We start from the raw sequence: 26,502 nt of genomic DNA on the forward strand, positions 1-26,502 counted from the left end.
CTGATGCTCACATGGTGCATTCTTACACACACACACACACACACACACACACACACACACACACACACACACACACACACACACACACACAACTCCAATCCACTGTTACTTATTAGATCTGGCAACCACTTATTCCCTCTCACACCACCTGGCTGAGGTGTGTTAGTGGTGGAGTGGTTCTTTAGTCTGAAATATGAAATTTGTCCCCAAATGTAGCCTATGATACCCACACACCCACACTGTGTGTGGTTTCTCTACCGCTCCTTGTTCAGACAACCACCAAGAAAAGAAAGTGAGCACAGAGAAACAGTCATGGGTAGGAAAAGACTAGTAGACGGAGCAGACAAGGACAGTGGACAATGAGACAAGACTCCGGAAGAACTTGCACAGCAGGAATCCTGATTTTTCCCATTTCTCGTCACAGAAGGCGACCAACATCTACAGAAAGATAAATGGAGAGAATGCGAATGATGGAAAATGAGTCACCCGTGCTGCCAACTGAGGACTATGCCAAAATGATGATAATGCCTGAATCCTTGCAATGATGCCAAAATCCAGTGCCATTTCCCACTTTAGGCGACTGGCCAACACAATAAGCACATAATGGCATTTCAGTGTTTCCCCAAGATATGTTTTTTGGCAGCTTGAAAAGGCCCCAGAAAGAGTATTTAGATGTAATACTAAAACTCTCCACTGAAACCAATAATAATGAAATTCTGTGACAGCAAAACCACGTAGTGATAAAGTTGTGCTGTTAAATCAGCATCTGTCTCCCAAAGATTAACCCAGAGCAGTGACACCCCTAATCAGGGGCATACCGTAAAGCAGGTGCTTATTCACTGATAATGAATTCACTCTTGTTTACTGGTTTTCTCGACTTAAATCTACCTCAGACAACATGTTTATCAGCCTCATCATCAGGAAAGACATAAAGGAATATGAATGTCATGGAAAATGTTCCATGATGTATAACACAATAGAGGAGAAGAAAATCAGCATATGGCCATCTGAGGTTAGTCCTTGCTGACTCCAGATTAAGTTTTCCTGATATCAGTTTGTTTTATTCAGGAGTGAGTTGGGTACCATGATGGGGAAAAAAAGCCAACTATCCTGAACTGGTACTGGAAATAAACCAGATAAGACTAAATTAAGCCATCTGTACCCAACACTGATGGGAGATTAAGACTTTCAGCCACATGAATTCCTGTTTATACATATTTAAATACACAGACTCTCTGTTTTTTTAAAGTTCTTCTTAGCTGAGGTTCAATTAAGTACAGTGTTCTACTTACATATTGAAGCACAGAGGTACTGATACGTCATAAGCTGCTTTAAGACCTGCACTAAGGTCCGGATATTTATTCATCCAGAGATCACTTAACAAATGAAGCACACAGGAAACGAGCAACCGAATCCGAGTGTAGTGAGACAGTGAGACAATCGTTTGTACTTTGACTAAGTACGTTTGACTAGAGCTGCAACTAACGATTATTTTCATAACTGATTAATCTTTATTATTCATTATTTTCTCGATTAATTGAATAATCGTTTGGTCCAGAAAACCTTAACAAATGTTGATCGGTGTTCGTCAAACCTGGAAATGATGATGTTCTCAAATGTCTTGTTTTGTCCACAAACCAAAATGATTCACTTTTAATGATTTCTTTGTTATCCAGAGCAAAGAAATTAAGAAAATATTCACATTTAAGAAGCTTAAACAATGGGAAATCTTGTTTTAATCATGAAAAAATCTTCAAACCGATTATTGATTATCAAAATAGTTGTCGATTCATTTAGTAATCGATTAATTGATTAATTATTTCAGCTCCATATGTGAATCTTACTCTGCCTGTCCCTTTTTGGTGACTTACACATTACCGATTGGTACTGATATTACTGATGATAGATGTAGTCAAAGACAGGAAAGAGAACATTATTAAATAAAGAAAAAACAATTAAAAAAAGGTTAGAAAAAACTAAATATCACTATCAGATACAATATCATCAATTATCAACCACTTTATCCTCCATATAATTATTATTATTAATTATTGAAATTCATGTGATATGTCCAAAATATTGCACTAAAAATACAATAAATCAATAAATAAACAAATAAATCACAACTGATGCAAAATAAATTCTAAAATAACAGTTTAACTCACATTTAAGGCTGAGAAATACATTATGTATGGTATGGCCTACAAGAAGGAGCAATGTTTTTAGTTTTGTGTTTAATCTGGAGTAACTTCTCTACTTTTCATCGGCTTGTTGTTTCAGTTTTGTTGCTCTGGCTAATGTCAAAAGATCTCAATTTTCTCAAGGCGAAAAGTCTTGACTTTACCTGACTTTGATTTCAGTTTAATTTACTGTCCAGACAGACACTGAGATATTTGAAGGTTTCAACAACCTCCACCCATTGACCCTTAATATGTGATACTTAATAATAACAGGGGGGAGATCCTTCTTCTTCTTCCTTCTGAAATCAATGATGAATAATTTGATCCTTTTTTTAAAACGTCTTTGTTAAACCAGCTTCAACCTCTCATCTGAAGTTGAGGTTACCTCAAGTAAGCAGAGACTCCAGAGTGGTGTTGTCTGGAAACATTTGAAGCAGACTGGATGTCTCACTGTGACTACAATCAGCTGTATAAAGTGTGAATAACAAATGAGATAAAAAAGCTCCTGTGGTTAAAACGGAGTCCGACTGTTTGCTGTCAAGTCTGACAAAGTGATGATGACAGAAAAGATCTCAAACAAATCAAAGTTGTGTCTTGCAATGTAAAACTAATGAATGGATAGTATTCAAAGCACGAGACAAATAAAAACAAGCATAATCTGATCAAATCTGGTGGTTGTAGATGTTATGCAGCATGTCAATCCCTCACCCTCAGGTCTAAGATTAGTATGGAGTAGCTCACATTTATGTTCTTATTTTTTTTTAGGTATAGGAACAAAATGTCCACATTCTTGGGATTTTTGACAAATAGATATTGAAAAAACTGAATACAAGACTGAGGAAAACTGGTTCGCACAGATTTTCAGAGTGTGTGGATGAACACCAACTGAACACCTCTTGACCTCATCCACGTTAAAAACTGGACTACAGTCCTCAGGACTGTTCTGTTTAAAGAGATGAGAGAATACGCTCATAAGCGGAATAATCCAATTCATCAAACCTGGCAAATAACTAGCTCATGTACATTTATTGCTGAACAGGGAGACTGTTATTGGTCCCTTAGGCAGTAATTACTTTCAAACCTTTCTAAAGACCTTTAGTGTTCCTACAGGACATCTGTCCTTCGACTCTCTCCTTACATCTTCATGTACTCTGTTTTTGATGATTTCAGCTTTGTTCAAGCCGTCTTTGTCCCTACTGAAGAATCGGCTTTTATCTTATTAATAGCTACTTTAACCTCCTCCGTCACCCAGGTTTTATGATTGGGGTTTGCAGAGAAATACTGACTCAACACAGGGATTAATGCAACAAGTGAGTTTTTCAAAATGATGTACATATCATATGTAACACCATCTATTGTACATGTGCTGTGGTGAATGTCATGTACTTTCAATTTAGGCGAAATCAGAAGATATAGTTTTGCTCATGGAGGATGTATATGACATGGACAACAGAAAAAAAGAGTACCAGAAAGATTCTTTATTGGCAGGAAGCCACTCTTCGATTGCAACAAATGAAATTGCTACAGCTATGACTGAATTTATATTTCTCTATATCAAAAACCAGTTATCAATCTAGAATTTACCAATAAACCACCTCAGTTGTAGACAACAAAAAATAAACAAATTTACAATATGAATAAAGAAGTAACACTGTTCAAAGTGCAAATAAAATAGAAAAAACGACAGGTAAGATAAGTCAGTGTCCACAGTTCATCCTAAATCAGTGTGTGTGTGTGTATACTAGTCCTTAAATGTATGGTTGTATAATTGTTCATCTACCCCGGTAGTGTGATTTTGTTTCTTATCTGTATGATGTGATAGATGTGCTTTCTCCAGATGCTCAATGAAGCTGTTTCAGATGTCACACACTCCACGCATGTAAGCAGGTGTTCCGCTTCATGTTCCTCGGGTCTGGGCTCACGATCAGAATCTATACAGCATTTATCCTGCCTTTTCTTAATCTTAAACCAATTAACTATTCACCTTAACAATGTATCATATACCGCTATAAATAAATAATAAATAAACAAATGGTATGTATATGAAATATTTGTAAATGTTCTTAACTTTTATCAGCGTATAGTGCACCCAAATTATGAATTAAATCACATATCAATCATGTTTGAGAATGATTAATTGAATTACTGTCTCTATAACCCAAATGCACACAACTGAATGTGTTTTGGCTAACAAAACTAACTCGTTTAGCGTTGTAGCATTAGCTAGCATATAACAATAGCACAGGTCATATACTGTATTAGTAACACTTTGTATAGCAATATCCCAATTGCTAACACATAGCACTAGTTCGTTTAGCACAGACAATTGTCCCCACAGAAATACAACATTAAACACATTAAATTCAACACTTGTATACCTCCGGTTGGTTTTAAACATTTTCTCAGAAGCATAACGGCACACAATAATGATATATCCATAAAATGAGTGAGTAATTAGCCGTGGTCGGCAGCCGCTAGCATGCTATGCTATGCACTAATGGTTACTACTCACCGGAGTTTTCTCTCGACAAAAACAGGATAACACGGCGAAGTCCCTTACACATGCGGATACCTTTCAGAATCAATAACTCCAAAGAAAATACAGTTGTATCCACTCTTCATCTAATTAACATTAACTTGCTCTCTCTCTCTCTCTCTTGCCGTAGCGCGTTCATTCTCATCGGTGTCGGTGCCGGATAAAAACTGCCAAGCCGGGAAAAAAACAAAGGAACTATGACCGTGAGTAGCGCTTGTGTGTGACTAATACGTACCCTGCTGGTAAAAATTAGGAACTACATCAACATACAAACTCGTTCAGACTGTATAGCTCAACATTGTTAAACTCCCAAAAAATGGGGATTACACTGTGTGTGTAACTAAAGGGCCTTACGTCATCACCATCATTAAAATTACAACCAGCTTTAGTCGTAATCAGCTGTTTTGGAACCATGGGAGAATATATGGATGTAAAAGATATCAAAAAAATCGCATGAGACTCTTAATATTGTCTCTGTGGTCAGCTTCTCATTTCCCGATGGAGGAATGTAAACAACTTTTCATCCCGTGTAAATAAAAACTACCCCTATCAACATGAGATGCTGGTGTCCTGTCAGCAGACTGTTTTCCATGAGGGACGATGAATGTGAACAGTAACAAACTCACCTGAATTCATCTGCACCGTTCAGAGAAGCCGGAACGTTTTGAGGAAAAGACGCAAACTCCACCCAGAGGCTTCGGCTGGAAACTCAGGATCGTCATATGGTGCGGTGCATTCACACTGAACATGATGCAAATCACATACAAAATCAGTGCAAACATGCAAGTCGACACAAATATTAGGAGTCCGACTCCAGTCTGACTAAGCGTATACATGCAGGAGTAATCAGACTATGAATTGCACTATCCATCATGGTAGTCCGACGAAGATTAGCTTGATTTTAGTCAGACTAACGTGACATTAAGAAAGCCGAATTATTGTCTTAGTCCAACGACTTTTAACATGCATGTGAACGCACTGAGCATCCCAACGTTGTGTTAAAAATGGCGTACCGTCAGTGTATGTGTGCCAGAAATTGGGCGGGCCAGAAACTGTGGGAGGAAGTTGTGTCCCGGTCCTGACTGTTGGTTAGCTCTAGCATTAGCCTCTCCTTTTGTAAATAACAACAAAAGTATATGATCCAGCAATGCTGATAGCGTGTTGGTTAGTATAAGTATAGGGCATCTGTTTATAGTCTGTGTTTGCTCACGTTACATAAGGAAAAATTAAATACAAATAGTGTAAATAATAGCATGAATAATCACTTTATGTTAATGGCTGATTAAATAAGATGGGTTTAAGAAATAGTGCATCAGTCAACAAAAACATTGGTACAAGGAGGAATTATTGTATCAAAAACTTTATTCTCAAATATCTTCAAAATAGTTGATAGATAACCGAGTCTCTTTAACTGCAGGCTGTGAAGCTGCATTCACATACACTGTGTGTTGTTAAAACTTTTTTTTTATAACACCCCATGTTGTTTATCTCTCCAGAAAAAGTTTTCCCACATTTCCTATGCTTTAATTCACCAGTACTGGTTTACCAATCAACATAGAAACCTCTGAAATGGTCGCCAATTTGCCAACGCTGCCACCGAATTTACTCTATTTTCCAATCGGAACCCACAATGTCCTAGCAAGGACTTCCAGGTCACTAAAGGGATCATGTCTTCCAAATTCTTTTGGGCCTGTGGAAATCATCTTTCTCCTAGATACAGATGTTGGGATCAGTCTCGCGGGGGCTGCCGTTACACAGGAATGCTGACTGTGAAAAAAAGGCGGTGCCATTTTTCACCCAAAAACGTCAGTGTTCATAATATTATGATGCTAAACATCTGTTCGGTTTTTGTATCGAAAATTAATTCCAAAAAAATTTCAATGGGGATTGCAGATGTGTAATTCTTAAGTCGATGCTGATTGAAAAATAAAAATGATAGAAACTGAGAAGTGTTAAAACTGTGAATAAATATTTCATTTTGGAAGTGTGACCCCACAGATGTTTCTTGAGCGCAAAGTCTTGAATTCAGCTCTCACAAACATTTCCGTCCCTGTGTAAAAGCAGCCATAACAGACCGTAGAGACAATATGACACTTTTGATACTCGAGCCATAGATGTTAACATGTCGTGTAACAGTAACAACATTGACTTCATTGAACAAGATTTTGCTGTACCTACATCATTAATGATAAAAATTACAGTATGCTTTATTATTTCTTTCTTTTGTTTTCTTTCTTTCTTTTTTTTTTTACAAATTCTCCATAAAAAATAGATTTCTGTACAAAATTGTTTTTCTTTTGCACCTACTTCAAGTTCAGCAGCACATGATGATGATGATGATGATGATGACGGTGAGGGTGATGATGATAATGAGGATGAGGGTTGTGATGGTCAAAACAACAACGTGAATGATGATGACAACTTCCCGCTAGGGTCCTGCCATTTCAAATGTATCTCGGTATCACTGGAGACAACAAAAAAATGAAACTATATTTTTCCACTGCACATTCACGAGCAACAAGAGACCATTTAATAATGCACATCATTACAGTATGTTGCTGAGAATGCATCCTGTTATTGTAGCTAATAGTTATGCAGTATTTATATGTGTGCGGTGTCCAAATCTACAAATGCAAAAGTGCTGACGTTATAAATTTTGCGGCGATAAGTGAAGAACTCACCAGGTTGTAGATTTTCCCTCAAAGTACTAATTCTAATAACTTACAGCATGAAAAGTTTGTCTTTTCCAAACCATTAGGAAAAAGGTACAATCTTGAACTGCAGTAATGGATATTTTTTATTACATTAGGCTAAGTAGTGAAACCTACTGAGACCAGATATATGAAAGGAGGACAAGGATCATCTAATTATAGTCCAGACTCAGAGACACAAACAGAAATGTGGGATTTCCATCTCATAATATACATTTGTGTTATTTGGTTCCTGTCCACACAAGACTGAACCTGGACTTTTCTACTCCAGTCATCCGTGCAATCTTGAAACGTGTTTCCGCCACGTGACAGCGTGAAAAAGGCAATATTTGACATTTACAGTTTCGGCTACCCTTTCTGTTTTTAAACTCACAAAGTCTTTGTTTCATTTTGGACTTTGCTGAAAACATCACTTTAAGTGAAGGAGAAATGTGACGTATTCTTCCCAAACTGTGGAAAAAAAACTCCGCTATGGAAGTAGAAACAACCTTGACATTTAAAAATTTAGTGGGTAGGTTTTTTTAAGATTTGCAGGCAGATGTTGTTTTTTAATTGAAAAATGCTGAGGTCAAATGTAGAAACTTCAAAAAACGGCTCTAAATTCCAGTAGCCACAGACTGCAGTCTTATTCTTACTGAATCTGTTGTCACACAGATGTGTTCCACACATTTTCCAACAGAAATGTGCAGAAATGCTATGTTAAAGATCTATTTCATTGCAATAAGAAGGGAGTTTTCATTTATTATCTAACCCCAACCCTAATCTGAAGGCCACAGTCAACTAAAGCCCTATCTACTCGTCTTTGGAGCGTGGAAGGAAGCTTGAGAACCCAGAGAAAACACACAGAAGAAAGGGGTGACATGTGGTGACAGTGCTGACCACTGCACCACTGTGTGGCTCTCTGGGAAGTGTCTCATGTCGTACAATTTCTACAAAGACTTATGACTTATAAAGTAAGCTGCGGCACACTGTTGGATTAAATGAGAAGAACTGTCATTGTAAGGTCATATCCTTACTAATTATCTTTATTCATTTGCCCCTTCACCATGACTCAGCATCCATTATGCATGCCGAGTTGGTTCTGTAAGAGTCAAAACAGAGTTAAGGGAATTAAACTGTAGATAATATTGTCACCGATATGGAGACACTTTGCACAAGTAAACTGGCAAAGTACTGACTAGACACAGAATATTAAAAATAAGTTAAATTAAAATGTACACAACAGAGATAATGAAACCACATCCTCCGTGTGTGACTGTACATGTGCTGGCAGCCATAAAAACAGAATAGTATTAGTATTCTGTTCAAAGCTTAAGATATATGGTGTCTATGCCATAACTTTTAAGGATCTGCCCAAATATTTGCTCACATCTGGCTGCGTTTCTGTCCAAACACATGATCCGAAACCTAAACTTTGATCTTTATACGCCATAAAAGTCTAAATGTTCTCACTTTGATCACACTCGGAGATCAGATCCGTGTCATTAATTGTTAAAAATGAGACCTTTTATTATGCTTCTGAGAACCTTGCAGCCTCTAATTTTCAGGCTCCATTATGCACTTTAAACTCCAGGAAATCTCAACTGAAATAATTAAATCAATTAAAATAGAGGCACTGGGTGCACGCCGGCAATAAAGAGAGAGCAAGCGCACAAACTTTGTGCGCCGACGCTCGACTCTTGTTTACAGATGTCTTGTTTATTCCTGTGAAGAGATTTTGAATGCGGCTCTTCTGTCTTGTCACTCTCTTTAAGTACCGCCAGTCTTTTAGCCACCAGTGCACATCTGGGTGTGTTAACGGTCTGTGTCGCACACTTCTGTTTGTGTTTGTGTCTGTCTGTCTGTCTGTCTGTCCTCGACCCTGAGGCAGAGGATGAATGACACAGTGACAATGCGGTCTAAGAATAACAACAACATCGTCCTCGACTCATTCTAAAACATAATCGCCATTGTTTCGGGGCACCTCATTTGCAGGATCATGGTCTGGGGTGGATTTGTTTTCAATTAAAATTTAAATAGACGCAACAATATACTCGTTACTTTAGTCTTGCTTACTTCAAATACATTAATTGTTGAGGAAATGGACTCTCTGGTCTGAAAGGAGCCTTTACCTGGAATATATGATGTGTTTGATGACAAAAATATATCAGTTTTATGTTTTTATTGTCTGACATCGTACATTCTACTCACCATGTGTAAATACACAAATAATGGTGTGATTTATTATTTGTGTGAGACACGTATGACGGACGTGTTGAATGAGTGAATTTGAAAAAGATTAAAGGAAAATTCAGCAGGATAATAGAAACCATGCAGGATGACAGCCAACGCCTGAAGTGTCAACACCGTGATGCTATGCGTGGAGTCAGAAACAAACAGGAAATGGGCCTGAAGACATAGACACACACATACACACACACACATACACACACACACACACACACACTGAAAGCAGTTACATCTGTGATCTAAACCAAGTGCAGCATCTTTCATATTTATAAAAAAAAAGGAGCAAGAAAAAACACTGCAAGAAATGACAAGCTTGGCAAGCAATTTTTGAAACTACAGTGAATTATTTCACGTTGTGCAGATTCATGTGCGCTAGCACAGCGTTTTGAATCCAAACGCCAGGAAATGAGCGAAAAGAGAGGTCACGCTCGCTAAGCTTGTGTATTTTTTGGAGTGATATTCAGCATTGATAAACACGATGTAACATACTCTCTGCACAGGAGGTATTTCTAAAGAGAGGCTTTAGTGGGGGGGGGGGCGATGAGTGTCGTCAACATTAATTGTGCATGTTGTCTTAAATGACAGATCACATGAAACAGATCACACATGTGCCGTGTGCTCTTCAAAAAGGGCCTGTTGACATACAATCGTGTGCATCGATATGGAAAAAATGTGTTGAAAGATGAGGAATGGCAATTTGAGAACAAACACGTCCCTTTAAAAGAGAGAAACAGTGGCATGTGGTTTCTACAAAGCTCATAATGCCTGCCATCACAAGGAGAATTAGAAGATATTTTTCAATATTTTCACCATAGAGGAATCAAGTATCTAAGAACACGACGGTGTATAATCCCGGTAAATAAAACTAGCAGTGTGGTACGAGTGTTTCAGTGGGATCATACTGCATATTATTATGGGAGGGAATCTTTCTGAATATTTCCTCATTTCCACCAGTGTTCAGTATGAGCTTTCAGAAACAGCCACTGCTCCAAATAATGCCAGGAGTGTGTTGCCATTAGCTTTTGTAATGTGATAAATTCAGAGGGCTACAGGTAAACTGATCTCAGCTTTCTGGTAGACTAATATGTTGTCATGGCAACAAAATTAAACAGTGATATAGCATGTGGTCACGCCTTCTGCTAACAGGGAGTCTGAAATATAAATGTGTATATACAAACACTCTGCAACCCTGTATTTAGACATTTTTATACTCTTTTTTTAAAGATAGAATCTTTTGAATAAAATTCACTTTTTTTTTTTAAATGACTCATTTTTCAAACCCCAAAATTATTATCTTTTTTTTTCCATAACCCAGTCAGAAAAACACACTAGTGCAAAATTTGTGCAGTTTAAGAGTTTATATAAAGTTTATATTTTGGGGTCCCCAGCAGCAATAGTTTGGGAAGTCCCATGGGGCCACTGGGCTTTTGAACATAGAGTCTGTTCATCAATATCTTCACTGAAGAAAAATGCCAGAAGAGACAACTGGAGACAACTACTTGCCTCTGTTTCCATAGCAACCTGTCCTTGTCTCTTTTTTTTTTTTTCAGCAACACTGACAAAGGTGTCTGTCCATTTGTCTGTGTTTGTCCATCAACCATTCTATGCGCTCATCTGCGTCTGATTTTGTGGCCAGGAGAGTGTGTGATAGAAAAGAACGCCAGTCATTATTTGACTGACTGATGATCCCGACCAGAGTTACATGAAAACAAATCATTTCCTGGATGTGGTCACAGCTGTTTGCAGCAGTTGAAGATCTTGACAGCCTTTTGCCTCCAAGCTTCCGCACAGAATCCTGGCCAAGACCAAGAATCAGCTGTCGGACTCTTTGATTGTGTTAGACAGGCCACTCGAAAACCAGTCCATTGTGTGCGCCAGCCTGGCAACTCGAATGTCTGGTTTTCTGGTTCAGCAGTGTCTGCCTGCTGCTATAGTGTGTATCGAGCACTTGACTAAATTTAAGTGTCTAATATCTCTAAAGAATAATTAGATAAGAGAGTCCAAAACTTTCATAAAAACCTATAAGCAAATGCTGGATTTGGTATGTTTTAGCCTAACTGTTGCCAAATACTGTAGGTAGATACTGTCAAAAAAGGCATTACAGCAAGTGGCAGAGGGTAAAGATAATCACAGGATCCCATAAAAAAATCATTTTTTTTTAACAAACAACAAACAACTTACCATACTCTGTGATTGTCCTGCTATATTAAACCGCACGCATTCTGTTCCAAGTGTAGGCTAAAACATTTCAAATTGACCTGCTATAGTTATCTCAATCTGTCATATTCCACTGGTTTCCCACCCCAGGTATTAATTTAGTTATATGAGGGTCACGTTCTGTAAAAGAATTGGTCTGGATGAACTTGTGCCTGCATTGACTGCGTTTGGTCGTCAGCATTCACAATTAATATCCAATTTCACGAAAACAGACTCTTGTCAGTTGTCACTGAATCAGAGTCCAGTCCCGTCAAGTGCAGCTCGATGGAAGTCCAGCGGGAGGTTTTGGTCCAGCACCAGTGATGTTTTCCTTTTGTTGACCTATTATAGAAATCATCGTCCAATTACTATTCAACATCTGGAGGGAGCAGTGAGGTGGAATAGTCTATGTGCTTCCCCTGAGGGTAGAACCTTGCAGTGGTCAAACCCATGTCTGGCCTACAGCAGGAGGAGTTAGTAAGCCTATACCACTGTGCAAATTTAGCATTGAGGGGGTTAAGGGGTGAGGTTGGGCTAAACCATGATTCAAGTTGCAGGGAGGGAATTTGAGAGGCAATAAAAAGCCCTTTCCATAAGAAGGCTGGGTCATTGTTTTTGCAGTCAGTCAGGTGACACTGTATCAGCACTGCTTGGTGCTTAAGAAGAATTCTGGTCCCAGTATTGACCTCCTGAACAACAGACTTCATTTAACTTGATGACGTCACTGTCCACTCCCTCGTCGGTTGGTTCCAACTTAGTTATCGCTTTCAGACTATTGGGAGTGGCGTATGATACCATTGTTCAGGAGCAGAGCAACAGCGGAGCTGCGTGACTGTGCAGGTTACGCTGACCTACGAGGGACCAGCATGCTACAACACAGACTGCTCACTGTGACACATCCAAAACACGAGTTTGTTCTGTCTTTTTTGTTTGTTTGGTTAAACCACACTGCACACTGCAGTATGGAGGTTGGACTAAACCACTGTAAAGTGGCAGGTTTGCTGGACTATACCACAGTGCAGACTGTATTTAGTGTGGTGTCGAAGCGAACTGCCTTAGCCTCAGTAGGTTTCATGTTCGTGTCATACATTGGGTTTTCAAACGATGCCTGACCGTTGGAGCTCTCATGGCCGACATAGCCGTTGAACTGGACCTTTGGACGTGTCCTGGAAAGAGAAGGAAGAAAACGCTGTGTTACTGATTTAATCTTGACTTAAACACAACATCTTCAAAAACCCCAATCACGCCTCTGAAACACAAACGCAAATCAATCACACAATCGAGTGAATCACACAGGAAATCAAAGATAAGATTTGCTGATGTTTCATTATAAAATATGTATGAACTGTCACCGGGGAGACGCATTAAAAAAAAAATTGACAAGGTTAGGTCATGCTTATCTTTCCGTGATACTAAGTATAGCATAATGCCCTGGCAGCGCTTCAAACCCACACTCATTCATCTCCATTGGCTTCCAGTCAAGTGCTGCATCACATACAAAATCCTCCTTCTACTCCTCACTTAAAAATCCCTCCATGCCCCCGGCCTGTCAGTACATGTTTGACCTCCTCCAACCTTATTTTCCATTCAGGGAACTTGGACTCCACGGACACAGGTCTGCTCACCATCCCTCATACCAACCTGAAAACCTGCGGCGAGAGGGCATTGAGTGTGGTAAGGCCCACCGCCTGCAAGTCGATCCCAACTGAGAGCCGCAATGCCCCATGCCCCATAACCTTTAATAACAAGTCGTTAAAGCAACTGCTTATTTTCTTTCCTTAGTTTGTTTTTTCTTCAACCAATTTATTCTCCACATGAGGGTTGCAGGGGGAGCTGGAGCCGATCTCATCTGACACAGAGTGAAAGGCAGGGAGCGCCCTGGACATGTGGCTGGTCCACTGTAGGGCCAGCATACACAGACAAACAACCATTCACTCTCACAGTCAATTTAGACTGTCTAATTAACCTAATCCCCAATCTGCATGTCTGTGGACTGTGGGAGGAGGCAAACTCATGCCTCTATCACACCAACCACCTGCACGTCTCCTCTCACCACATCCATATACATCCATTTGCTGGAGATGTCCATCTTTAGCATCATTCTGGACCCAAATCCATCTCAATCCCACCACCTCTTTGTGTGCAACCTAACCAGTTCTTTCTCACAGATCCATTCCTGATCCTGTTTTTTCTTCCAAAAAGATTGTGTTCAGGAAGTAAGTGAGTGATGTTAGTCATTTACTTTTAAACTCAATTCAACACCCAAGTATTGAGACTCGTCTTTTGCCTCCCTTCTCCTTGTCTCACGTCCTCACTATTCCACAGCACTGCCTCTCATCCCTGCGACATGTATTTCGTCTTGCTTCCGTTGACTTTCTAATCTAAACCCCGCATTGAGTGATATTCTTAATTGTGTCTGTCAAGTAAAATTGTTGCCCGTGCTGCTGAGCTTAGTGAGCATTAACACAGTAGCGTGCGTCTCTGTGCAGCTCTTAGATCAATGGTTTGGTCTTCCATTACATTGATTACATGTTTGACTGTCGCATCTCTCTCACAAACTCTCAAACATAAAATCACAGACAGTCATTTCCGAGGAACATGTTTGAACCCACCGGGTGTGCAGCACTTGCCAAGCATAGCAATGAGCGACTGCAATGAGCTGCTAGTAATCAACAATTGATGGAGAAAAAAAAGAGTCAAACCCCACAGATCCAGACACTTTTACCAAGAGTTGGTGATTTAACCCACAGCCAAACAGCCTGTGAATATTCTATTACATTTGTTAGGTGGCTAGACTTTCACTTCCCATGACCGGGATAAACAAGAATCTACACAGACAACAAGACTAATATGTCAGTTGACACCAAGAGAGAAGGACTATCCATTCATTGTCTACTGCTTTATCCTCCACATGAGGGTTGCGGGTCGCTGGGGCAAATCCCAGCTGACACAGAGTGAAAGGAGAAGTACACCCTGCACAGGTCGCCAGTCCCACGCATTCACACCTACAAGCCATTTAGAATGTCAAATTAACCACTTTTCTCACAGTTTTCACAGTGGGAGGAAACCCAGGACTACCCAGAACCCCCCCCACACACACACACGGGGAGAACGTGTAAATTCCATGCAAAATGGCTCTCATTTGGAATGAGGAGGTTTTTTTTTGCTGCGAGTCAAGAGTGCTAGCCACCACTCCACCATGTGCTGTATGTATATGTGTTAAAAAAAGCATTTTAATAATGTGAAACAATATAGCATGTGATAAAAAATGCAAAACAGTTAACTGAATATTGGCTACATTTTACCAGTGTCCAAAAACTGATCTGAAGTGAAAAGGTTGCGCCAGTGTGCAGGTTTTAGTGTCATCCAGGGTTGAATTTCAGGCTACTGTACAAACATGATAGTAAAGGTTCAGTCTAAGGTAACAGGAACACAACAGTCCTTTTTAGTTGATTCAGAAAAAAAACAATTATAAATATTGAATCACCCTCTGCTGATAGACTGCTTCAAATGTGACACACTGGACCTTTAAAACACCCATGCACTGCACGTCCCGTCAGCTGTCTTGTTAGACATGCTGTGATGTAAAGTTTTACCCTTGGGGATCAAAGGTGCAAACTTCTCAAGTGCTGCTTTCTGGTGTTAAAAAAGAAGGCATGCTATGAAAATCGTGGCAGGGATGAGAACATGGAGTCTAACTACTGTCTGCTCCAGTGGGTTCAGCTGCCATCTGCTGCTCTGTGAGTGTGTCCGCGCACATGCAACCTGCCATCATCCTGCAAATGCTTTTCAGTCGTTTTGGTTCAAAGGAATATATAACCTGAATCTGGCGAAAATCACTACAGCGACAAAAGAGGAAAGGTAGTGGGAAAAAATGACGCCCACTCCCTCCCCCTCGTAATTTGTCTGTATGTTGCAGATTACACCTTGAGATAATCAGGCTTTATAATCCAGTTAGATATAATCACTTACTCCCAAACCCTGTGGAACTATTAGAAGGGAGGAGTGCTGTAGCTGAAACACTGTTTGACTCTGACCTCATTAAGAGGATGTGTATGTGTCTGTCTATCTGTGTGTGTGTGTGTGTGTGTGTGTGTGTATGCACAACAGTGGAAATCCAACCCTGGGGAGGCACTAAGCCTACCCTACGCTCAACCCATCAACTTACAAAACTGCACACACACACACACACACACACACGGCAACACACAGGCCTCGCTGCGTGGCACGAGTTCAAACTGCAGCACTTTTTTTGTGGCTGTAGGTGCAATAGTTTAACTTTATTGGCAGAATGAAAAACAGCACACATAATTACTTTGACATTATTATAGACACTGTACAGACAAAGCACACACACACGCCTCACTTTTTAGTCTACACCTCTTTCTAAGCTACAGCACGCTATAAAAGCAAAACTAGCCCGCCATCATACACCTAATGTTAAACAAAGATGGAACCTGGTGTCCCCTGGTTATAGCAAACATTTGAAAACAATAAAAAATAACAAAAACAAAATCATATATGTCAGTCTCTGTGATTAGGGCGAAGTCAAATAGTTTTTGATGATGTCATGCTGACAGAGAGATGACAATGAGATCAAAGACAAATTTAAAAAAAAAAAGTATTCCATCTATGTTTTTAATGCTGTTTTCACACAGCAGGGCTGCACAAAACCAATATTTTATTTTGTTATACTATTCCCTAAGTAGAAATGCCACCCCAGATACTTTTAAAGGTGTCTTTTCAAGTCATTTCCCATAAAGTTATACATATATTCACTTTAGTTTAATAAAAGTTTTATACTACTTTCAGTTTAACATCAGGAAATCAGACATTCAGAATTTGGTGAATTATGCAGCCCTACTAAACAGCATGAGAAAAAAAAATCCATAAATCAAAAAAAGAAGAGATGAAAGGTTTGACAGAGGATGTGGTGGCGGGCAGAGGTCTGGTTGCTGTTTGAAAACCAGGTGGATGACAAGTCTTACCTGCCGCCGGGCCCCCAGGTGTCTTTTGGTCTCTCATTGTCATCTGTGTCAGCGGACAACGTCCTGTGTACAACCAGCAGCTTTTAATATACATCATCGTGCATCACATAGAGGCAAACTGGCAAGAACGCTGTGTAACAAGTGTGTTTTCTCTATAACGTCTGCAGGTAAAACTTAAAAGTGATAAAGTGCAGAACTAAGAACGCCCCATAGAAAGGGGAAGGAATCTTATACATGACATTTTACCCTCAACATAGACCTGAATAAAATAACTTGAATTTCTCAAGTAAATCAGATTAAACGCTGAAGGTGTGCTCGGAATTTTGGAGTTAAAATTAGGTTTACGAATGTGAAAAAACATGTTCATCCATACTGTCTAACTTTCTATACTCACATATACAATTAATGTCAGATCGGTCAGTCAATAAGGTTGATCTTTAGAGAAATAGATAAATACATCACACATTCTGTTTTGTTTTACTTTAGCTTTAGAACAGGCACCTGATCAGTGAAGCAAGGTTTAAACAAACTGCTTTTGAGGCTATAAAGAAGTATCAAGGCCGTGTCTAGTCACCAGTAAATGAATATGTATATAAAAACAATCCTGTATTTTTCAATATCTACAGTATAGTACTGTGCAAAAGTCTGTTGTATATATGTATGTCAAATTATGGGATGGTTGGTATTTGGATTGGAATGCTGTGGCTGTCAAGGCTGTCAATGAGTTTTTTAAATGTAGGTCACACTAAATACTTAACCTGCAGAAGCTTTAACTTTAGACAAACTTTAACCAGCAGAAGTTTATTTTTTTTCTGCATACATATTTCCTGGATGTGTTCCAATAAAGAGACGGAGAAATAATCATTCTGTGTGGCCATTATAGCATTTCTAAAACAATAAATCTAATGGATGTTTGCGCAGTACTGTATATGCACTGTGTACATCGCTAGCAAATTGTAACTGACAATAAAGTTCATGTTTTGGTGGTGTCAAAAAGATTCCACCATCTCCAAAAGACAGACAGAGCAAAACACAAGTCTTATGACTTCAGGAAAAGTACGGCATTACTGTATCTGCACTGAATTATCTCTATCATTATTGGTTGGGTATTTTCATCTGATCAATATGTTGCTTGTGTGTTATTACTAGAAATCATTCATTTTTTACTTAACTATAGGATATACAATATTTAACTTTTGACAGAGTGCATCAAACCTGCCATGTTTTGTGTTTAACAGCAGACGAAGCTGGAGAAGCTGTTTTGTTGTATTCTGCTCTGGTGGTTTTCTCTGTGATGGATTTACACTGAGGACATACTGTACAGTAGCTCACCTGTGCTTGTAGAGGTAGAAGGCAAATCCAGACAGGATGAGGGCAAAGAAGGGAACTAAGATGGCTGCTGCCACAGAGCTGCTGTTTGTGTAGGGGTTGGATGGATCCATTGCCATGGTAACGGGGCCTGGGGATAAAGACGTAGGAAAAAAGAATCCCAATACATGCATGAGAGCGCACATATAAAAGGCCCTTTTGTTGACATGAAATAAATGATTCTTGCATCCATTCCTTCTGTATACATAAGCTAAGCTTCCGGTTGTTTACCTAGTTTTAAAATGAATTGATTTTTTTACACAACACTGACAAAAACATTTTGCTATTCCTTTAAATTGGCTCATTAAATGTTTAAACAATAAAGGTAATTTATGCAAAGACCTACCTTGTCTCATTAGATGGAACTTTCCAAAGTCTTTACTGTGAATATGGCCCTGATAAACAAACGTCTTCTGGTCTGATTCTGCAGTAACCTGGAAGACACATTGAATATGAGCGCTCAGTGTATGTTTCGTTGTAGTTTTGAGGAAAGTTGTCCTTATTTACAGTTTATGACAGTTTAGAATTTTAATGACAGTATCAAAAAATGGCTTATGGATCAAAAAGAAGACGAGAGGAGTGGTTAAATGTGGGTGAAAATATGACAGCATCAAGCTAACAGTAGTCAGTAGTCAGGAATACTTCATTGATTTGCATTTAGCTTTGTATTACTGGAATAGTATTTTTGAAAGATTGTGCTTCCCAACCTCAGTTTTGCTTGACTTGAGAAATATCTTCATTCTTTTCTTTGTTACGTGCCCACCAGTGACACTTGGTCCTGTTAGCGTAACTGTTAGCAAAGATGGCGGACACCGTTTACATTCTGGGAATGAGTGGGTCTAAAAAGTGCAGATTTAGCGTTGAAGTTTCAAGCCTCGGACCAAGGCTAGGACCAAGTGTCATTTCTCAACTCAGGGCAAACTGAGGTTGGGAAGCACAATTTTTTAAAAAATATTAGCCCTATTCTAGTAATACAAAGCTAAATGCAAGTATTCCTTTAAGATTAACAGTAAAACTTCCTAGTACAAAGTAAGTTCACTTCACAGCAAGTATACATGTTCATTTTCAAACTTTTATCCAAACACTTCACACACCATGATTCAATTCACTGTTCCATTTCAAGAGCTCTTTCAAATGGGACTGCAGATGGATCTTTTAATGTTCCCCTACCTATCCCAGGATTTATTGCTCTCCCAAGCTGGTGATGAATTGGTTTTCAAAAAAAGGTGGCAGCAAATGGCCGGACCCAAATGTCAGAGGAATACAATCTTAAATAAAGCTTTAATTTAATTGAATCGCTAATGGTACACCTTAAACCCAAGAGGCCTTTAAAACTTGACTTAAAATATTTATGTGATACCTGTTTTTTATGCCAGGAGTGATTTATACTGTGTCTGTTGCTAGGTGACGGTGGTAAGGAAGAGACAATCTGAGTTGCCATTTTACAGCGTAGTCTGCCAATACCAGCTTATGACCAGCTCCCAACACAGCACAGACTGCAAAAGAAAACTTTTATCAAGCGTAGTAAAGTGACCAATGCAGAGCAAAGAACAGATTGTTCTTCATCAGTGTGCATCCTATCCGTGAGTAAAATAGTGCAGTCAACTCTGTCACAGTTGTGGCTGGAGCCCAGGATACTCGTGGCTGTTGCAAGCCCCCATGAGTGCAAGAATAATACATTGAGGCTGCAGTTCGGTCACATGTGGCTAGCAACATCGTGCGTTTCATTTAGCTCCTTTAAGACCAGATCGTTGTTCTCCGTTGTGGCAGACGTTAGCCTTTGCCTGTGTCCGTCTGAAAGCTTTTTAAAAAGTTCTGTAACCTGCCTGTCAGCCAGAATATTAATCACTGTGTTTTTTTTTTTATCCATGCCGAGGATCATTGACCTGACGTCTGTTCCTGCCATGCTCAGCCACCCCTCATTACTGTTCTTCTGAATGGGACTCCTGCCAGACTTTGTCTCGGCCCAACCTCTCTGATCTCTGTACCACTGCTCATGTGCTTGTTGGACTCTCAACTGTGCGATCCTTCACGCCAGCACCACATTCAGAATTTCTTGGTCGTTTCACTTTAAACTGACTCTGCTCCTGTACTTTGCCCCAAGAGTGCGACCTTTAACATAGCCCTGAATATTTATACTATGTTGTATACATTTGAGTGCCCGGTTTAACCTTGTCCTGCCCACCTCCTGCTCTTTGGACAGCTCCTCTCCTCCTCCACCTATTTTCTTCTCTGCTTTCCACCATTTTTTCTTTGATGATTAAAGAGCAAATGTTTTACACAGACCTCAACAATTGAAATTCCATCTAACTGTGAACAGATTGAACCACACATCTAGGCCATTATCAGCCTGACTCTTCTCCTCCTTCATTCTTTCTGTCTTTGGCAACATGAAAAATTGTCTGTCGCTGCTTCCTATGTTCCATCTTTCCTGCATTACTGCCAGCTACTCTCATTTACAATCCACCTAGTTGGTTCCTTGAAGCCTCCTTCTCTGGTTCACAAGTCAAACAGGATTGGATTTTTAATCTATTCCTCAGTCATAGAAATGATTCGTAGAATTCCAAACTTTAAACACCACATTTACCTTAACCTTTCGAGTATGTTCTATAAAGGTTGTATGAAGGTTGTAGAAAAGTGGTTCTGGCAACATTCTGGGAACCTTTAGAGAACGTTGTAGTAAAGTAACGTTAGATGAACGTTCTGGGAACCTTCAGAGAACGTTCTCTTAAGGTTGTATGAAGGTTGTAGAAAAGTAACGTTAGGGGAACGTTCTGGGAACCTTTAGAGAATGTTCTCTAATGGTTGTATGAAGGTTCCAACAAAGTACCAAATGTGCATCCAAAACTAACAAACATTCAGGGAACATTCCCACAACCAAAAGGTAACGTTCCCAGAACGTTCTAGGAACCAAACATTGTTAGCTGGGCCACAGGTCACATGGGGCAACACATGAAATGATATATACAATAAATATAAATATGTGCTGTCTTTTTTATTTGTTTTTCTTTTTAGAGTGAGAAGAAAATATATAAAAATAATATATTGCTGTTATTTGTTGAACATTTTAACAATTTAACCAATTTAGAGGAGATAGATAGATATTATTAAAGAGATTTGTTGCTCAATATGTGAAACAGAAAACACAAGAGAAAGGTTGTCTTACATATCCATCCATTGCCCAGTTGTCGTTTTTAAACTTGCTGTAGTAATGCTCTGTTGGACCCTTCACCTGGTAGACTTTCAACAGCAGTTGATTTTCCTCTGACTTATAGGTACCTAAACAGAGAAAAAAAGTAAACAGTAAAAAAGAGTTAACAAGGCAGAACTGAACATCATCAGACACACATGGACAAGTCACTACTTGGTTTGCTGCAGTGCTAACACAGGACTGCTGCTCTTCTTTATGACAAGTCCAGGGTCAAGCTGAATGAATGACTGTGAAATGTCATTTTGAAATGTCAAAACATGTTTGAGTGTTATTGCTGGAGTCAGATAGCCTTTTTTCCTCAGTTACTCTAGCGCTACTTTCTTGCAGGATCTTTCTAGATACGTACATAACTTCTTTGTTTACCCTCCAGTCACTCCCGAACAACGTACTATGTGTATTTTGCAGTACATAAATAGTCCGTGATGTATACTGGGCCACTGCGACGGAAGGTTATGACAGTTGTGTCGATGCATGAGAGGCCCAGGCACACAACTTGTTCATAATTCCCACGAGTGCACCTGCGTGTTTTATTATTTAAGGTATTAATGACCCCAGTCCTATTCTCTGTATGCTCTAAAGAAATTGTAAATGACATTTTCACTGTCAGAACCCAATAACCTGCTGTGTATTAAGCCGCAGTGCATTCTCTCTATTTTTATTACCATTGCATTTAACCTCTACTAATCTTAAACCCCTTTACCTCACCAACAACAAAGACAGTGTTACAAAAACATCTTCGGTTTTTATTTAGCTCTATTTTATCTATATAAAAACGAAATATAAGAATGTGCCAAATTTGTACTTCACGGGAGAGAAACTGAAGTTTAAAGAAAGCCATTAAAACAGTCTTTCAATTTAAATATACTTTTTGTATTGATTCTACATGCATTCCATGATTTTATATAAATAAATATCTGTTATAAGCTTCAGGTTTATTCTCGCAATTAATCACGATTCATTACAGAAAATTGTGCAATTAATTAGTTAATAATTTTTTAATCAATTGACAATTCTAATATATATACATATCTCTCTCTCTCTCTATACATATATATATGTGTATATATGTATATATATATATATATATGTATATATATATATATATATATATATATATATATATATTATAAATCTATAATACTATAAGACTTTTTTTCTTTTACCTGACAGTCTGATTGACACTCCGCTGGTCTCCAGTAATGTGATGTTAACTCTGCCACTGGTGGCATTGAACCCGCTAACTGTCAATGTGGTGGCCTGTCTCTTTCCCAGATACTCGTAGAAACCGCTCCACTCAGAGTTTGGAGAGAAGACATCCATGGAAACTGTAATTGAGGAGGAGGGGGGGGGGGAATAAGCAGCTGCAACAGCACTGGATTCAGTTTTTCACATAACATTTTTCCCCAGCTTCATATTAAATGTCATTAACAGGGGAGGTAGCAATAAAAAAAAGTTTTAGGGTTAGGATTAATTTGGAGAAGCAAAAAAAAAACACAGGCAAATTTCATTTCTACCACCGTTAAAACTGACTGCTGCAGAGAATTATGACTTATTCAGAACAGAGAAGCTTCAATATATTTGCAAAAGATCTTTGGTGTTTTTTTCTCCCTCACTACTGGCTGCCTCTAAAGATATTGATGATCAGCATTACATATTATATCATATTATATCAGTACTACATGGTACTGCAGTTGAATGTGTTATCAGGATAGTTGACTGTCTGTACAGAAGACTTCTGTCGTCAACACCAACTTTAACCACTTCGTCAGTAATCATCTCCGGGAGAAGCAGTGACTGAATGAATATGAACGAATGTATTCCGCATACCACGTATCTTGTTCTTCTGGACATCTGATTCTCCTCTGCCTTTGGGATTGACTTTCACTCCAACTGAAATGTAAAACGGCATTAAGTTTGGTTTAGCTCACTTCACAGTGACGGCTTTGTTGGAAATACATTTGGTAGCGATAGAGGTTGAGAGTGGATGATTTAAAATGTGACAGGAGTGATAAAGACAAAGGGAAAGCATCGAGGGCTCAATTGTTTCTGACTGTGCCACAGACGGAAAATAAAAGAATCCAAAACACAAGACAGAAAGTGGCAGCCTCTTCCCGACATGGTTATGAACTCCGTTGTTTTGCTGTCAAACATCAAAGCCAACGACTCTTTGACTTTGATTAAAAAGAAGAAAAAAAAAATAGAGGTATGCCTGAAGCTACAGACATACAAATAAGATCGGGATTATAATCTGTATGGCAGTAATGGAGTCCAGTGTAGATTTTAGGCTCAGTGAACCTCAGTGTACCTTTGCAGAGTGGGGGTTTGCCTGACCATCTCCCATCACTCCTGCAGTTTCTGTGCTCAGACCCCCCGGCTAGATAGAAACCATCTTGACAGGTGTAGATCAGCGTGTATCCCAGGGTAGGCAGCTCCATAGAGCGGACGTCTACATTACTGGGCGTCTCTGGCTGTCGGCAGGAATGGGCTGTGTGTTGGGGGAAGAGAAGATAAATTGACTTAATAATGAAATAACTAAGAACAAAAAAAGCAGAGGGTTTCTCCCCATAAAACCTAAAACTAACAGAATAAACCTCAACAGAGCAACTCCTACTGTATATTAACCTCAGCTTTTACTACTACAGCTAATGACTGATGTTCACAGTTAACACACTTTCTTCTTACCAATGCACTCGGGTTGAGTTCCGCTCCACGTGAGATTCTCTAGACACGTTCTTGTGGTCGATCCGAGGATGTGGTAGTTCTTGCGGCACTTGAAGGAAATTTTACTGCCAACCTGGTTTGACACAAAAGCACACGAGAATGAAATTGTTTTTGTCAAAACACATTACACAGATCTGTTTTTTTTGTTAGTTTGTTTTTTAAAAGATGCCAGCTTCCTCTCTTTAGACACATGTCAGAGGTAACTAGTACAAATTGGCGGTACGACAAATGCGCAAATCACCAAAATGGAAGCCAGAATTCACTTCCTGTTGAGCTGAGGCCATGGTCAAGGTCAACTTTATTGTTCGTCTTGGTCTCTACCATCTTCCCACCAAGTTTCAGGAAATTCGGTGGAACAAAATTTTGCCTCTGTTTTCACCTTAGGGGGCGCTATAGAGCCCATATTGTGTTTTCGCCAGACCTGATCTCCATGCAAAGTTTCAAGAGTTTTTTACGCATATTAACCCCCTCAAAAATGACCGTGAAGCCATGGATATAATACTAATGTGAAGGATAACAATTCCTCGCACCAATGTGTGCCATTCGTGGCTCGGGCTCTAATAAGACATATCCTCTCAAATCCTACTAAGGGTGATTATATATTCAATCAATAAGATCCTTTTTTGACCTGTACCGTATGTTCAAGGTTTGAAGGAGTCTTGCTTTTTCCAACCGGTGCAAACCTTGGGCCCATTGTATCCATCCCTCCATTCATTATCTATACATGTATCATCTCAGGGTCACGGGGGCAGCATCAATTGTTTCTCACACAGACATTAATATTCATGAATTAGTCGACCTGCTCTTATTTTCAGCTCTGGCGTTTGGTAGGCACACCTTTATAGAAGAGTCACAAACATAAATTCACGTTAATTAAAAGGCTTTCTGAATTATTCATTGATAAATCAAAAGACTTAATTAAAACGTGTTATTTGATACTTTAATGGGGGGGCGGGGGGGTTTGGAAGAGATGAATTTGACAAACAATTTCCAAAAGAATTATTACTTCTTCAATAAATTGTTCCTATTAAAAACACAAACACGATTAAAGTGTCATTAAGGACATCAGTAAAAAAAGAAAAGAGAAAAATCACTAATGAATTCACAAACTGATCACAGGAAATGGACTTAAATCATTGGGAGAGGTCGTTTTCTGTTACGACGAGGTACAAAACTTTGAGTAAATGCAAATTAGCCACAGTATGTGCAGTTGTGTTGACATTGGTCCACCACACATTATTAGAATCATTATTTTTTCTTGCCTAAGATTAAGATATTTCCTTTGTTAGAAAGGATTAAATTATTATGCCCATTATCGGGCACTCACTGAAATTCTAAATTTCAACCCTAGAGTGTCAAAATATTACATTTGTAGAAAATCCAGATCAATGACGTTACCAGATATGGTTCCTTCCCTGGCTGGGGGTAAACATTTTCTAAAAGCTGTATATAAAGGTGTAAATACAGGGAAAACACATGTACATTTAGAGGTGGAAAAAAATGTATGCTTAGTAGAATTGCTCAAGTTTTGATTATTTTGTTGGCTGCTGTTATGATTGTATTCTTTGACTATTTCACATTAGTAGTGACACTGAATGTGCGATATAATATCAAGTCAAGTCATCTAATATACTTCTCACCTGGAAGCCCTGTGCCATGACTGGGATACCATAGGCCGGAGTTCCTGGGTCACGGCAGCTGTTGAAGGCTGGATCTACACACACACACACACACACAGATATTTTCAGGGTCTCAGCCGTTAGATAAACTACCATCAACACGCACATGTATAATGAGTAAAAAGTGTTATTGTTAATACAGATAAGTAGTTGAGTATTTCCCCCCTTGGCAAGTGCCTCTGATATTTATAGTAATGCGATACAAACTTCACCCAGCAGAAGTATTATAGCACTGGTCAGGGTATAAGGATCCATCAGGCGTGGATATTTATAGTTTTGTACTGTTGACAAAGTACAGTTATTTTTAACGTGAGGGAGATGACAGGAATGTCTGCTGTGTTGCCACACGGCTGCTTTATACTCAAGCATAAAAATAACATTACACATTACACATTACACATGATTTCAGCAGGGCATTTTTTTTTCTTCCTTATGATTTCACAACTTGTTCGAAAATAAGCTTCATGCCTTCCACATGAGTTAGTACTTTAAAGCCAAAGGCTGATAAAGTCCTGTCCAAAGATGATGTCTTTGTGGAAATCAAATGCTGATATCAAAGCCACACACATCAGTGACTAATACGATAATATGTCCAGCTCTCTCTCTGCGCACAGGAATACTAATGCTAAAACATGCGACTGTGCAAGATCCACAGTCTTTCTGCTCTGTAATCTGATTTCAGA

General features: G+C 39.1%; 1 protein-coding gene across 1 annotated transcript in view; it reads right to left on the reverse strand.

Moving 5' to 3' along the window:
• Positions 1–11,190: 11,190 nt before the first annotated feature.
• The window catches only part of LOC122772647 (CUB and sushi domain-containing protein 1-like), a 292,253-nt gene continuing 276,941 nt past the window's right edge, over positions 11,191–26,502 (reverse strand). Inside the window, exons 66-75 of the mRNA XM_044030836.1 lie at positions 25,781–25,854; positions 24,102–24,213; positions 23,725–23,904; positions 23,247–23,309; positions 22,583–22,744; positions 21,375–21,487; positions 18,555–18,642; positions 18,173–18,299; positions 16,841–16,903; positions 11,191–13,018 (exon numbers count right to left, since the gene is read on the reverse strand). Of these exons, the coding sequence (XP_043886771.1) occupies positions 12,859–13,018; positions 16,841–16,903; positions 18,173–18,299; positions 18,555–18,642; positions 21,375–21,487; positions 22,583–22,744; positions 23,247–23,309; positions 23,725–23,904; positions 24,102–24,213; positions 25,781–25,854 (1,142 nt within the window). The 3' untranslated portion in view covers positions 11,191–12,858. The remainder of the gene's footprint in view (positions 13,019–16,840; positions 16,904–18,172; positions 18,300–18,554; positions 18,643–21,374; positions 21,488–22,582; positions 22,745–23,246; positions 23,310–23,724; positions 23,905–24,101; positions 24,214–25,780; positions 25,855–26,502) is intronic.

Source organism: Solea senegalensis, linkage group LG7 (assembly GCF_019176455.1).
Source record: "Solea senegalensis isolate Sse05_10M linkage group LG7, IFAPA_SoseM_1, whole genome shotgun sequence".
Classification (NCBI taxonomy): domain Eukaryota; kingdom Metazoa; phylum Chordata; class Actinopteri; order Pleuronectiformes; family Soleidae; genus Solea; species Solea senegalensis.